Source organism: Apteryx mantelli, chromosome 1, assembly GCF_036417845.1.
Source record: "Apteryx mantelli isolate bAptMan1 chromosome 1, bAptMan1.hap1, whole genome shotgun sequence".
Taxonomy (NCBI): domain Eukaryota; kingdom Metazoa; phylum Chordata; class Aves; order Apterygiformes; family Apterygidae; genus Apteryx; species Apteryx mantelli.
Window position 1 is genome coordinate 152,305,873 of NC_089978.1, and position 15,618 is coordinate 152,321,490.

Genomic DNA, 15,618 nt, shown 5'->3' on the forward strand with positions numbered 1-15,618 from the left:
AATGATACCAACAAAATGGAAAGTGATAGTAATATGTTACTGACTTACCAATATACCTGGATAATGGATGTGCCAACAATTAATTGATAAATTAATATATGGATTTTATATCTCTAGTGCTGGTAACCTGTTTTAGCAGAAGTAAGAATGAAATCCGTATGAATGTTAGGATTTTCTGCCAGAAGAGATTCAGTGAGGAAAACCAACCTTAGCAGTGTTCACTGGGGCATGGATTAGGTGACCTAATACCTCTCTTACCCATCCCCCATCCACAACACTGGACACTTTCCAAGAGTCAAAAATAACTATATCTTGGATTATTCTATACCTCTGCTGTAATGAAGGCAGCTTTTCTATATTGTTAAGCCATATACTGAGCTTTAAGTTTTAATTACTTAATAACAATGTTTCACACTTCTGCATATGAAAAACACCATGTATAACTCAAACATAACCTTGGTGTGAGCTGGGGATGAATTTTGGCTTGTTTTCAAGTCACAAGAATAAATTAAAAATAACTTTGAAATAAAACTGATTAATTATATTCACTTTTGCCTACTTCCATTAAAAATGAAAAAAGGTAAGGTCAAATCAAATTGACAATTGGTTTTAGGCCTCATGCTGCTAATGTTGTAGGAGACCAAGTTTTTTCAGTGTCTTTTTTGACAGTGCTGAACCCACTTTTAACCAAATAGCGTGGGGACAGAAGAAAATATTGTAACATTTATAAGTTAAACACGTGAATTACTGATTTCATTCAGTGGTCAGTCAAATTCGTTTGTATAATTATGAAGATAATGGGCTTGCACATTTGCAGACAGTATCTGAGATGTGAAGAATTTGATTCTAGCTGGAATGTGTGGAGGAGGGCTTATATCTTCATACGATTGTTTCTGGGGTTTCAGAATTCCTCGAATGTTTTAGCTGTCAGTTATTCCCATACAGATGATAATGGTTTTGTAAGTTACAAAACTTCTTGGACAGCACTGGTAATAGTGCTAGTTTCTCTAATAACTCTCTGCTGGGTCTCTGTATAAGAGGATATTTAAATAAACCACCTTTTTGTCTGTACAGCTTAATCTTCCTATTGCTCTGTGCAGTTCTCTGACCTGCTTGTAAGAACTGCTTGAGTGACAGTTTGTGGGTTACGATTTGACATGGTAGTAGAGGTCTCAGGCACGTTGGCTGCTCAGTGGCAAAGCTCTCTTTCTCCTAGTTGGCTAGAAAGAGCTGCCATTCTGTTCTGCGTCTGATCCTTAGTTTCCTAGATTTTAAATGTCAGTTTAAGGACAGTTGTGTTAATCTACTTTGGCCTGCATAACACAGTTTGCATATGCATAATTCCCATCTCAAACTCAATAGCTTTGGCTCAGTAGAGCATATCTTTTAGAAAGTTTACTTAGTTATTATTTAATGTTATCCATATGTGTGCATTATGGAAGAATTTCAGCAGGGTCATCTTCAGATTTGAGCTCATTTTGAATCCTGTGTACGAACATTCTGGATATCTTGCTTATGAATATATTTTGTATTTCTCATTGTACTGTTCTCTCTGAATTCAGAGCTTTCATATTTAGCCAAACATAATTGTGATGGATCAAACTTGAAATGATTTAGCAGAACATAAGTGTTACAGATCAAACTTGAAATGCAGACATCAGAAAATTCAAGATTTGACAGCTCCCCAGTATAGCTGGTAATTCAGTCTCCCTGAAGGCTGGTGAATACCCTACGAAATAGGAGGATGAAAATTTGAGGCATTATATCAAAATAACATTGACACTTGATGACTTTTATGTGTTTATTTTCAAATAAATGCATGTGAGCAGATAATATATTACCTCTTTTGGCTTTGAGGATGTGCTTCTTAAAATTCAGTGAATCCTACCAGGTTATGTGCGGTTCTGAAGTATGTGATATGAGGCTATGTGAACAAGCAGTGACAAGAATTCACCACACCTGCTGGGCTCTTTCTGGTGGTTTCCTAGGTATTTCTTAAAAGAGAAGATATGATATTAAGGGGTAGATGAATCCAGAGTTAAACCCTTATACTTCTTCCTAAACCTGAAAAAAAATTGAAAAAAAAACCCATTCCATTTAATATACTTCTGCAAGTCAGTTTAGAGTTGCCAGCTACGTGTTTTGTATATCTCATATTGCGCAATGCAAAAACTGTTAAAAGCAGTTAGATACTAATTTTGGAGAGGATTAAGGAAGGGATTTCTGGCTACATGTCTCAAAAGAAATCAGCTGCCCTTAACTGACTTACTGTTTCAATATTTGCAGCATCCAAAAACATACCTAGATACTAAGAATTCCCTTTTTAGTACACACCAATAAAGAAGATAAAATACATGCCTTAAAAATGCTTAGCAGGTTTGACTTTCTTTAAGGTAACAGTGTGGTAAGCACAGCAAGCATCTCGTAGGAGGTGCCTTTGCTGAACCTGCTCATGCACATTGTGTGATAATTATAAAAGGCTTAAAATCTGGCAGATTTTAGTCCCTTTTTATTTCAAAATCTTTTGTCTTGACTTAAGTTGAGAGCAAAAGGCTTGGCGTTGGGCATTCTGGATCCTGTTTCTGGCACTGCCAGTCATCTGTTGTGAGACTGATTTGCTGGTATTTAATCTCTCTGTGTCTGGACTTGTGTAATACCTTTACAGTACTTATCTACTTCAAAAATAGGTTTGTTTTAATATGCTAATACTTGTAAAACGTTTTGAGGCACTTAGATGAGAAGTGGATTTGAACTACAAAGAGGCAGTTAATGGAATTGGAGTGGGTGAGGATGAAACTTCTGGGAAAAAAACAGAAACTTAATCTGACATTAGCACCGATGAAAAATGAGAAGCCAAAACAAATATCAGATCTCACTTGCTTTCTTCTCTATTTTCAATGAACTGCAAACAAACTTCAGAATCCTTACTCAAAAGATGTCTTAGGACATGTAGTATTTCTGACCCAGAGTTCACTGCATTATGTTTATACTCCCACAGAATAGTTCCCATCTTCCTCCTCTGTACTTTGTCATATGTAATATGCCATTGTTTCCATAGGAGCTATTTTTGTCTGATGTAGTTGCGTTCTCAAACAATTGTGTGAAGGTAGAAGGTAATTGAAGAGTTTGGAAGAGAGGAATGAAAACAAACAGGTGCAATGTTTCAGATTATCATGAAAGTGCAAGATTCAAGAAATCCAGAATGAAGATTTTCTGGGGAAATGTATTAATTCATTGCTTCTTCTGCCTGAGACTCTTTTATTTGAATTGCTGTAACTCCTCAAGCCCCAGCTGAGACTGGGGACTTGCGTGTGAAGTACTGGACCCACACTTCATAAGAGATGATAAGTACCTTAGAGACCTTGCAGTCTTAACAGATATTACTAAGAAGAGGAAGTATAGAGATATTGCATGATTATGGAAAACAAATTCTAATACAATACCACAGAGAAAAGATTTGGGCAAAGGCAGGTTGTTTCCTTGTGGGGAGGAATTCATTATTCCCAGGTTCCCAGGTTTGTCCTATCTCTTCAGTAAGCATTATCTCAGGAACAACCTGAGCAAGACTTTATCTAGCTTATGGGACTAATCTGTAGGTTTTGGAGAATTGGGTAGTCCTGGTGGAAAATAGACATGGAATTCTCTCTAAGAAGATCTTCTCAAGCCTTCCAGTAACCCTCAAGGTTGCTGAAATCAGGACACAGAGAAGGACACATTTCACGCAGGCAAGGAGCAGTTCAGTGCAAGAATGTTATCTCTGATCACATGATTTTCTTTACAGGAGGCAGGCTGTGTCAAGGCTGAGATAAATGAAGGACTCTGACAGCTTTCACGCAACAGCTAAAGCAGCCTGTCCTGTTAGGAAAACAGTTCCATCCAGATGATCTATATAATGTTCACGGCCCATTGCTCTTCCAAAATAAAGAATCAGGTTTTAAAATGTGTCCTATTTTGGATGTTGTTTGTGGATTTTTAAATTGATCTGTTGATTGCTTGATAAGCGGCTCTTGGCTTTCAGGTAGCTTCCCTGTTTGGCTAATAACATAGCCTTTTCTGACATAGGCAGCCTCATCAGCCCCTTTTCTCAGTTGAGAACAGCTTCAGATTTTTGGCTTTGTGGGCCCAGCTGCCCTGAGAAGGTGGAATGTCAGATAACGGATAGTGAGTGCACTCTGCAAGTATTTCTTACTGGCAAGCTGCAAAATAGTCTGTGGAATATAATATAGTGATCTGAGAGAAGTACCTTTCCTCTCCAGAGGCACATTAAAGAATTAGCTTTAGTATCTGCAAGAACTGCACTGGAAAGGACTTTGTCCACCCATATAGCATCATATATTTATGGAGGAAACGAGAGTAGCACACAATCAAATTTTCCTGTCCCTGTTTATTTTTTTATTGTAGCTTCAAATTAATTGATGTGAACTTTATGATATAATGGGATCAAATTGGTCATCTTCTTATTGTGTTAGCTACACCTATAGCTGACACTTATTTTCATCCCTGAAGCAGTTTGGTGAGCTGTTATGCTCTTCCTTCTGAAAGGTGATGACTTTGTGGTGCAACTGGGTATCAGTCGCATTACACCTGTTGCACATTTGGTTCCAAGTTTGACAGCGAGCTAGATAAGCTGTTGTGGCACCTTTCAGAAACAAAACCAAGTCTTGTATTCAGAGTGTGTCCATACAGACCAAACTGCTGGAAATCCCTCACTGGAGCTGGTAATCAGTTGAGTTTCTGGATCATGTTTTACGATATAGAGCTGTTTTCTGTGCAGACTAAAGTGGAGAGATGTGACCAATCCTGCATCTGAAGTATGTGGATATATAAATGAATTACAGAAGTGCTGGGAATGTTCTTCCTATGTCTTTGAAAATTTGAGGCATAGAGCACTTCCCAAACTTATGGGACGTCTTGGCTTGACCACATATTTTTGCCTGAAAGTTTAGGCAGGGTTTTCATCTTTTCCATCTTTTTATTTTTTTTATTTTTATTTTATTTTTTTTACAGTTGCATTGCATCTCTTACTCCCCTGTTTATACTGTGACAGAATTGGTTTGATTCTCCTTGTACCAGTTATGTTGGGGGTTCATGATTAGAAGGACAAGGATAACTTGTATTCTGAACAACGGTCTGGAAAGATTATATGCTGGTGAAATGCACGTAAGCAGATGCCGGTGTGAGCTTCACTCGTCCTTTACCTTAGAGCTGTAGCTGCTGGTCTATTCCCCAACCCCTACCCCAAATATTGCAGCAATGAAACAAGCATCTGTTTTCTTTATACTCTGTTCATTGCAGTTAATTGTGTGGAAATGATTTTATGTTTCTTTCTTATTTTCCTTTGAAAAAGCTGACAGAAAGACTTAATGTTGTTAGAAAAGGAGAGAACTGAAATAATGTCAGATAGAGAAAAAATTCTTTTTATCCTTTTTTTTTCTGCTTGTAAACTTTATAGTATTGTTGGGGTATGCACTGGAAGAGAACAAGTTAAAAACAGCACGTAAAAAGGGATTTCTGTTGAAGGAGCTGGGCCTAACCGAGTGCTCTGTTCTGTATAAAGAGTTCCAAGTAGAAAAACTCTTGTTTTATGATGATTTAGTATATTCTTTCTGTGTTTTCTCTCACCTTGGTGCTCTTCCATTACCCAGAATCCTTTGGTTTTTCACTGTCAGCCAGAACTGGCAAAGCAATATTCCAGGTCAGTTCCCTTGTTACTATGAACTCAGGGTTGGGGAATGTAACACAGATTATAAAAATAGCTTTGGCTGAAGTGGTATCACCATCTAGAGAGAATGAAATGAAATGTGAATCCGAGCTGAGAGTGCAGTTCAGTTCCATTAAACTTATAAAAATACACAGCGTAAGGTTTAGCAGCAGGAAATGGTGGAGACCACAATATCCTTGGAAATGCAAAGTAACGCTCCAGCTGTTCACCAGAGCAGGCCTCTGTGGCTTGTACCACGAGGAGGCCCAGTGGCTCCAGCCTAGGGCACTGCAGTCACTTGTCCACGTCACAGAGGAGTTCCATAATGTTAAGCAAGCGAGAAAAACACTCTGGGCAGTTTTCTTTACAGAAGATTTTATTTTTCCGGAGAGGTCTGGAAAATAACTGCCACTAATTTTAGTGAGGCCTATGTAATATTTTGCGTAAAAGACTAAGATGTTACTGAGTGGATAATTGCCTCAAAAAAAAAAAAAAGAAAAAGAAAAAAGAAAAGCCATTAGGAATAAACTGAGAAACTATGAAAAAATGACAAAAGAAAACTGTCTTGGAGGGCAGAAAGTGTGAGGTCAGAAAGTGTGAAGATAAAGTAAACATTGCCAAAGTTCTTGCTGAGTTAGGCTTTACAGGGGAAAAGAAAGCAAACAGCTGTATTCTTTGTGTGTGTAAGAAAAGGAAAACAAGGAAAAATGGAAGTGGGTCCACAAGGAAGATGGGGCTGGAATTAACTGCAATTTTAGATACAACTGGGAAATTAAATGATTATTTGGCCTCCAATTTCAGTTGGGACAATGGCATTGAACATGGGAGCAAAAAAAGTTAATATGTAGAAAAGTTTGGAAATGGAAATTAACCCAATGAAGCTGGAAGTAAAATTCAAATATTACTGTACTGTAATGAGTGGAAGTAAAATGGGACCAAATAGGCTTTGTCTCAAAAAAACTGGAAGAGCTGGTGAGCTTTACAGAAACAATTTGTAATCAAATCGAGCTCTCCTCTTATACCCTATCACCCCACTGCATGACAAAACTATGACCTATGTCTAAACAAAAAAAAAACAAAAAGGAAAAAGGTTGTCTGAACAAGTACCTATCTGTTAATATAAACAGTAGGTAAAGCACCTTTGAAGGAAAACAGTAAAGACTGATAGTTCTACAAATGAAACATTTTGACCTCATGAAGGTAAGTGGTATAAAATGTGACATGGGTTCACCAAAGGCTGTGCCAGACTAGCCTGACAGCTTTTCTTGATAAGGTAGCTGATGATCTGCATAAGGGAAAGGTAGTGCATCTGATCAGTTTGGACTTCAGTAAAGCACCTGAAAACTGCCACATGGAAATTACTAGTTAAACTGAGTAAAACGAAGGAGTAGTATGGAAGATGCTGACTTAAATGAGAGAGTAGTGGTTTCATTGAAAGAGGAAGTAATGAGGTTGGATGACACCTACAGAATGTGGAGTTCACAAAAATTAATGTAGGGACTGATCTTTTTAATACTTTCACTAGTGATATTGGCAAAAAAGGGGAAATGCGCTAATGAAATTCACTGCTGAGGCAAAATTTTGAAGCATCATCAATGCAGAGAAGGATAGGAATGTCATATACTAAGAACAGCAAAATTTTGTGGACTCTAATATTAAAAATAGAAATGTAATAGTATAAAGTACCAGGTCATGCACTAAGAAAGTGTTGAGAATTTTGGCTACCAACCAGGTGCTTATCAGTCGAAAGCAGAGAAGGAGAAAGATCTCAATATCAGTCAATAAATAAAAGCCACCAGTATTATGTGGCGTATAAATAGGCAAATGTGCTCTCAGGGCTTATCAGATGAGAGATTTCTGGCAGAGCTGCATGATACACTGATAAGACCTCATCTGGAAGGTTGTGTACAATTCTAATCATGCAGGTTCTGGAAAGAGTAATCCAAACTGGGACAGGTGCAGAGTGCTAGGGTATGATCAGGACACTGAAGAGCTCATCTCAGGAGAGAAAGGCTTGGCTTCTTTATAGCACAGCACAACAGAGGCTGGGAAAGATTGCTCCCTGTAAATACTAAGCTGGATAAGGGTAAAACAGTAGCATGCTATTTAAGCTAAAATATTAGAATTTTTAAGAGATGGATGAATGCAGGTTTGAACGTGATTCATTGACTGCCACAGTGAATGAAGCTTCTTTATACTTCTTTTCTCCAACTGCCTGTTTACATGTCCTTTCAGTTTTCTGGGATCTGTGGGATTTATGCTTTTGAATATCTCATCTAGATTTTTCCCTGTGGCCTATTTCATCACATGCTCTGATAAAAAGTAAATTCAAGTCTAGAAAAGGTTTGAAAGCTTTCTCCAAGTGGATCTTTTTCATTCCTCTTCTCCTCTTCCCCTTTTCTTTAAGTAGTAGTAATATTTTTGTGCTGTCTAACTCTGTAGTTCTACTCGACTTGACTGGTAACAATTCTAGCATTATGCAGCATGATTGTCCTGTAGCATTTCTACTTTGTCTCATGGAACATTCCCAGTCTATGGCCTTCTGCAATCCTTACCAAATAGGCTTCACTGCAGCTCTGGTTTATGCAGCTAAAATGTCCTTATTTCCTCTCTCAACTAGGACATTCAACATTCTTTTTAGCCTCTATTAGCCAAAACTGTTAAGATTCCCTTTTGCAGTCTGTCTCCCCAGCAGGTTCTGCCCGTAGTGGCGAACAGGATAATGACATAAGGTATTCTCTTTCTCTCGCTTTATTTACCTCCCTCTGTCTCATGCCCTATTTCTCCCAATTGCTCAATTTCCTTAAGAAAGTACCATTCTGATTGTTGCATTTATCGTTTATTCGCTGGCTTGTTCTTTAGGTGCTAATGTAAATGGGCTGGAAGAGCCTAGCCTTGCCAAGAGACTGCGTGGCACACCTGAGCGGATTGAGCTGGAGAATTACCGACTGTCACTGCAACGGGAAGAAGAACTGGAAGAGGTTCCTGAAGAGACACTGGCAGAACATAACCTGAGCAGTGTATTAGACAAAGCAACAGAAGATGATGTGCCCAGCAGGTTAGCACATGTTGTCCATCAGTTAGATTTTCTGTTCTTCTAAATTACTTGCTAACTTTCTTTAAAAGGTACCGATAGTGCCATGAAAATCAGTCCTAATTTGGAAGGGATTGAGGCGGGGGTGGAATTGTATTAGAGACACAGTAGTCATCTGAGCAACAGAACATGGATTAAAAAGGGGGGGTGTTTTCCAAAGTTAACCTCCTTTCATCAAAAACAACTGTGGTTTAAGGCTTAAGTTTGACACACATAGAGCCTGAACTGAATATTGTTGCAATGCCAAAAAGATCTTAGTTTGAAGCAGTAGGTATGGCTGTTGAAAAATAATGTGCCACACCATCACAAATTTCCCTTTATCTGTAAAGTGTTGTACAGGCATGCCAGGATGCAAATGTTTGCAGGCATAGATACTGGTTGTTGCAAGGACAGCTGAGAGAAAATATTTGATGAAGAATGCCTGCAACCTTTATAGTCAGTCATGCGCTTTTGCAGTCTTGATCTCTTAATATGTTTTCTAATCATCTACTTTTCTTTGTAGCAGTAGCAACCTGTAATTTTTCAGCTCTCAGTCTGTCCAATACTCCTTTTGAAATAAACTCAGATAATTCTGCTACTGGTTTCCTGGGACTCAGAGGTTACAAACATATTCTGTGTATGCATTACCTACAGGCCTAGTGTTGTATAAGAAATTGCTTACTGCTTTTATGCCTGTGAAATTGAATTGAATTGGTGTGGTGAAGAGTGCAGGTATAAAATTGTTCATTAAAATTTTCATAGGATTATGGTAGTACAGAATGCAAGTCATCTCATAAGATAAGTTTGAAGAGGCAGCATCTGGAAAGGAGTAGCTTTTTATAGCCTGAACTCTTCCTCTCTTGATAGGGAGGTAAGTTTGGACTCAGGAATGTGGGACAATGTAAGTGCCTGGGGATTGCTGTTATCCTGTACACTTGTTTTCTCTGGAACTATAATAACACTTCAAATTAATTTCTTAACATATTTGTTTCTTTAAAAGATGCTGTTTTGATACATTTTGTATAACTGAGATCTTGTTCAGTGGCCTAGTTGAATATTCTCTGGAGCATTTTTTGAGTGACTTGAATTCTGTTCGCTTTACTCATCTCCCTTTAGCTCCCTGCTCAGGCCTAATACTTCTATCAACTGTGACAATATGGGCATTAGTAATATTGTGGGTTTATAGTTCTTTTTTGTTTATAGACCTCAAAATTCATAGAGCCTTATTATTATTGGTCATGTGTTCAGTGAATCAGGACTCATTAGGCCTGGTCAGTAAATGGCAGAAGAATTCCAAAGGAGAAGAGTCAGTGAAAAAAGCGACACTTCAGCATGAAGCTGTTGCTTCTCTCCAAAAGCCATTTTTTGTAGGATTCTGGAGACTGAGGCCGGAACACCATTTGGTTAGCTAGTTTGATTTTCTCTCATAGGCTGATATATTTGTCTCCCTTCATGCAGCATTCATCCCTATAACTTGGATTAAACTAAATATTTCAGCCTGTAATAGACTGAATTGTTAAATTTCGCAAGCTCAAGACAGTGTTTAGTGGGCAGTCCACACTCTATAATACAGAGGAAAGAGAAAATCTATCAAATTCCTTGTCCATTTGACCTGGAAAAATCTCTGTTCCAAATCCAAATATGGCAAGCAATTTGATTTGGAGCATTGATTAGGCTGTGTAGGCCAAACATTGGAGAATTTTCTAGATGATGTAGTTACCTGGTATCCTGTATTCAGCTGTACCCAATCCCTCATGCTTCACAGAAAGGCAAAGAAAAGTCAAGAAAAAGTGTGATCACTTTTGCAGCAAAGAAAGAAAAATTTTTTGACTCCTGCAACCAACCTGCCAAAGCCTTGATTTGATTATATTCACTGTCTTGGTGCTGAGCCACAGGGTTGGGAGCTTGCTGATTAAATGTGGAACTTTTTGTTCTCTCTGTGCCTTATGGAATAATGGACTGACCTTCAAGGTACACATAGTTACACACACTAAATCGAAAAGAAACCATACATTCTGACGCAGAGCTTCCCAACGCACACATGAGCATACACGTAGGAGAGAAACTTCTGGGAAACAGTATTTGAAGTACGTTTTTTTCAAAAGAGATGTAGTCTTGCTTTTAAGCACCAACTCCTGAACAGGAAAAAATCATTTAAACAACCAAACCCGGACTACACGGCATTTGAGGGGTAGAAAACCCTTTAAATGCCTTACTCATCCATGTTAAGTAACACTTGCAGTATGTCATCTGCCATTTTGGTTATAGTGTAATATTCTGTCAAGATGGCCTCTGAAAGGAGTGTAATAGGAGAGCTTATGCTGTATTGGACCTGCACAGCAAGGGAATAGAAGAGGTTAGTTTGCATAGGTTAGGTTTTGATTCCTCTCATCAGCAATAAATCTGTGTTGTATGTACATGTTTTTAGAGAGATATTCAACTGGCCATGCAAATTCCATAAAGTAACCTACATTTAGTCTTTGATCACTGCTTTATAGGAAAAAAAATAGTCTCAGCTGTTGAATTATTTCATGTGGCACAAAAAAATGACCATATTAAAAGGAACGCCCACTCTACCAGGCCATCTCACTGTTGTCTTTCAGCCACCAAGCTCATCATTTCTCAGTATTCAAAGGTCAGACAAAAAGCACGTTTATAAATAAATGCCAAAGAAGGTAAAGCGAGCTATGTGGTAAAGAATTTATGTTGTCAATATTACATGACATAAGCAGGCAGGATGAAGAACAGCAGCTCGACCCATTCAGCAGTCATGGCAACAGTTTGAGCAGCAGTAAACCTTATTGCCAGCACACTAAAAACCCAGCAGGCAGCACCTGTCAGGTTTATTTCCATGCTGAAGGGTAGGAAAGTGCACTGTTAATCAGGGAGGAGGGAGAAAGGGAACATCACTTTTTTATCTCTGTGAGAATATCTGCGTAAAGCCTCTGGAGTCTGCTTCAGTCTCCTAGAATATACACTGAGTCTCTGGCACGCAACAGCATTTGTAGTCAGTATTTACTATGTGAAAACAGGGGCAGACAGTTCAAAATAAGTGTTCAATTTATGTTGTGGAAAAGTGGGTTATAATTTGAGCATTTTACGTTAATCAGTGCAAAACAGTGGGGAGAATTTAAGGGCCTATGGACAGACGTATGTGACAATCAGAGCACAGAAAAACCGATGATGTTTTGTTTATTAACTTCTTTAACAAAAATAGTCTCTCAGACAAGTGGATGAATAAAATTACATAAATATGATATATTTACCTAGTGTTAGAGTAGATTTGAAATCTGCACCTGAGTATGTTTATGTACAGTATAAGAGAAGGGGTGCTGCCATGTAGCATTTTCTAGAAAGTATCAGTATGACACATATTGAGTGCTCATGTAGTAAAAATATGTGTATGGAAAATGAAATTGCAACAACTGTAGAAGCTGTATTTTACAGCCTTGCTTGGAATTTAAATGTCATTCTTCTTGATTTTCAACTTGTCAGTTTTCCCTCTCGTCTGTATGGAAAGGGTTCTGCCAGAGGCATTAGTTTGTTAAATACAATGATAGCTGTCATAAGGAAGCAGCAGGAGCAGGATATTGTTCTCAGATGAGTCACCCAAAATTTTAACCATTCACAGTTTTCTGGACCTAGTAAGATTTATATGGGAAGCACCCAACTATTGCTCTAGTAAATGCAGTTTTTTTTCTGACAATGGTCTATTAAAGAATAACAAAGAAAGAATACCTTTTTGCTCTGCAGATGCATTCTCTGAATGTAATATGGGTCACATTCATTTTCCAGTGTCAAGTACAACCATCTTTCTCCCACTATCTCTGGATAGTCCAGTACATAAGAGTGAGTTAGATGTCATTTTGTAGGCAGTTACATTTCTTGCCCCTGCAGCTTATTCTGAGGAACTACTGGAATTAAACACAGATGTCTGCTAAAAAGTGCTAATGATATATATGTATTGTTTTCCATGCTTTAGACTTCACTGTGAGAATAATAGGCACATTACTGTAATTGTTCTTGCAGTGTTTCCTGCAGTTTCTTGCCGCTACGTATACTCTGCAATTAATTAGATACATATGATAGTGCTGTCTATAATGTAGAGAAGCATGGAATTTTGCATTTCTCACCAGCTGTCCTTAGCTCACATGCTGTATGCTTTGGCCTGATAGTTGGATTATGCATTATGTTCTTTCTGTTCCTAAAGCCTTCTGTGGCTGTCCCCAGCAAGCGCCAAAAATGCCCTAGCTATCCAAAATGCCAGCAGTAGTTGCCACTATCAAAGATATGACCTTCTGCATTCTGACACTGCCAAGCACTCTTCTGCCATAATGTAGGGAAAGCAATGTGGAATGAGTAAAGTCACTTCTTAGTGCTCAACTTAAGTATGCTCAGGTACTATAATAATGAATGCTGCACAAATATTTGGATGCAGCTTCATAGGTACTTTTATGCTGCTTCACCTCTGTGAAAAGAAGCAGGGCATGGACCACACTGCAGCCCACTGATCAAGCTGTGACTAAAATGCTTATGAAATATTGAAAGAAGATGACAAGTATTATGGTTTCCACTGTATGTTTTGGGCTTTTATGTATTGAAATGACTTGTCAGTCATATGTAGACTCATCTAAGAAACATTAACCGGTTGCTGTTTTATTCTTTTTTTAAACAGTAGTTCAGAGTCTGAGATGGAGGAGGAAGATGAGGAAGAAGATGATGAACTACTGCAACCTCAGCAGCCCCCTTCAGACTTGGGTGGTGTGCCATGGAAAGAGGCTGTGCGAATCCATGCCCTCCTGAAGGGAAAGAGTGAAGAAGAGATTGAGGCCGAGGAGAATCTTGAGATTGAAGACAAAGAGGGAGAATATGATGAGGAGGAGGAAGACGAAGAGGAGGAAGATGAGCAGTCTAGCGAAGGTTAGACAGATTGATTTGTCCTTTCTTTCTGCTAGATGGGAGTGAAAACAGAGCTGAGTACTTGCAATACAGAATGAAAAAGATTTGCCTTGGAAATCTTGCTTTCTCCTTTCACTTTCATGTTACTTTGATTTTTAGGGAGTTATTGTCAAGGAAAGTTTTAGGTGGATTGTTCTGGATACAGAAGATCTTTCCCCACAGGGTAGTTACAGCATTATTGACAACACAATATGCTTCCCATACACCATGCCAACATGTGCAACTCACAGCTTTGTGACAATGCATTGTTTTATTGTTGTTTATTATTATTATTGGGAATTGGATTTGAATGTGCCCTTTGTTCTTTGGCAGCAAGAACTGGAAGCATTGTGGAGGCAGTGTTTTCAGTTTTGCAGGGTGCCTCATCCAGAGGTGGTCCCCTACAGCTAACGCCAACGCATCCCAGAAGCTGCTTCCACCTCTCCTTATTTAAAAGAAGGTCTTGAGAAGACAGGGAGTTCAGGTTGTTCTCATTTTAGCTCTGAGGGATTTCTGCAGGAAATCTTAGAGAAACACTCTTTCCCCTGCATTTGTCTCAGTCATCTTAATGCAAAGCTTGTGTTAAGAATATACATGTTTTCAGCATTTCACCACCATTCCAGATTTCTTATTAATCTTGTCTTGTACCTTCATTTCCCTTTTCTGAAGACTATCAGACTCCAAAGAGCTTCTTTGTAAAGGTCTTTGGCCTCCTTGTATGAGCAGAGGTCCAGTTACACTGAGTCTTAGCGGCGGTTTTGTTCATGAACTCAACAGGCTGCTCGGCTACTTTTTCAGCTTAGGAATAGTTGAATAGCTTCCATAGCTGAAGCCTATGAAAGTCGAGACTGCTTTTTAAGTATGGTAACCTGAATGTTGTGTGTTTCGTCTGCTAAATTATGGCGTTCTCAGACAGCCGTTGTTTCTGTCAAGCAGAGTTTTCCTGTCAGGCACATTGAATACAGTGGGAGTAATACTCACTGGATTTCCAGACAGTTCTTTCTTTCTGATTCTGTACTTTCTTTCTCTCTCTCCATTGCTTGTGTGTGCACACGTGTGTCTGGTGTTATATATGGATGTGTGGTTCCCTCTGCTGTAGAGGGAGAGTATTGCCCTTGGGAGAGAGAGCTGCAGCAAGGCCTCTGGCTTCAACGTCTCTCAAATGAAGAGGACACGGGTACATTTAAAGGTACCCATATACCATTTCCACTTCCATTTCCCCTAAGTAGGGGGGAGTGTTTTAAGGAGCAGGTCCCACATGAGAAAATTTTCTCTTTTATGCAGTTGCTTTACCAGCTCTCTCAAAACTGATTCAATAGCTATTGTTATCTTTAGCTCCTGATCCAGTTGCTGTACTTCAGGTCTGGCATCTCTACTGATTTTAGGGAAAAGGTAAAGCTGCCAAATACTTCAGGATATCTCAAAATCCTGATCAGTCTGCTACTATAATGTGCATGAACAGTGAACCCCACATATTTAGGACATTTCAGATTTGTTCCATAGAGGCTGATTGCACCTGTGCAATATGTCAGACACACATTCACAAAGGACAGTAACAAAAAATGTAGGTTTGCTCACACAGGCAATCTAAATGCAGTAGTTCAGATGTGTCCAGTGTGTCTGACACACACTGGACACATCTGAACTACTGCATTTAGATTGCCTGTGTGAGCAAACCTACATTTTTTGTTACTGTCCTTTGTGAATGTGTGTCTATGGGGAGAGTCTGTTGGGGAAGCTAATCAAACTCTGGAGATCCTGAGATTTTTCAAAGTCACAAAATGGACATGAAGATAATCTGGGCTTCCAATTTAACTAGTTGTGCTGTTTTCCATAATGAATTTTGCTGCAATTTATTTCTGATGGTTGCTTTTTTGAAGCATTTGGTCCTAATAGCTTGTTAATC

At 38.7% G+C, this 15,618-nt stretch overlaps 1 protein-coding gene across 1 annotated transcript in view; it reads left to right on the forward strand.

Annotated features, from left to right (window-relative positions):
* Positions 1–15,618, forward strand: part of MICAL3 (microtubule associated monooxygenase, calponin and LIM domain containing 3) — a 165,867-nt gene that overhangs the window by 106,878 nt on the left and 43,371 nt on the right. Inside the window, exons 21-23 of the mRNA XM_067306880.1 lie at positions 8,564–8,759; positions 13,450–13,694; positions 14,812–14,901. Coding sequence (XP_067162981.1) covers positions 8,564–8,759; positions 13,450–13,694; positions 14,812–14,901 — 531 coding nt within the window. The remainder of the gene's footprint in view (positions 1–8,563; positions 8,760–13,449; positions 13,695–14,811; positions 14,902–15,618) is intronic.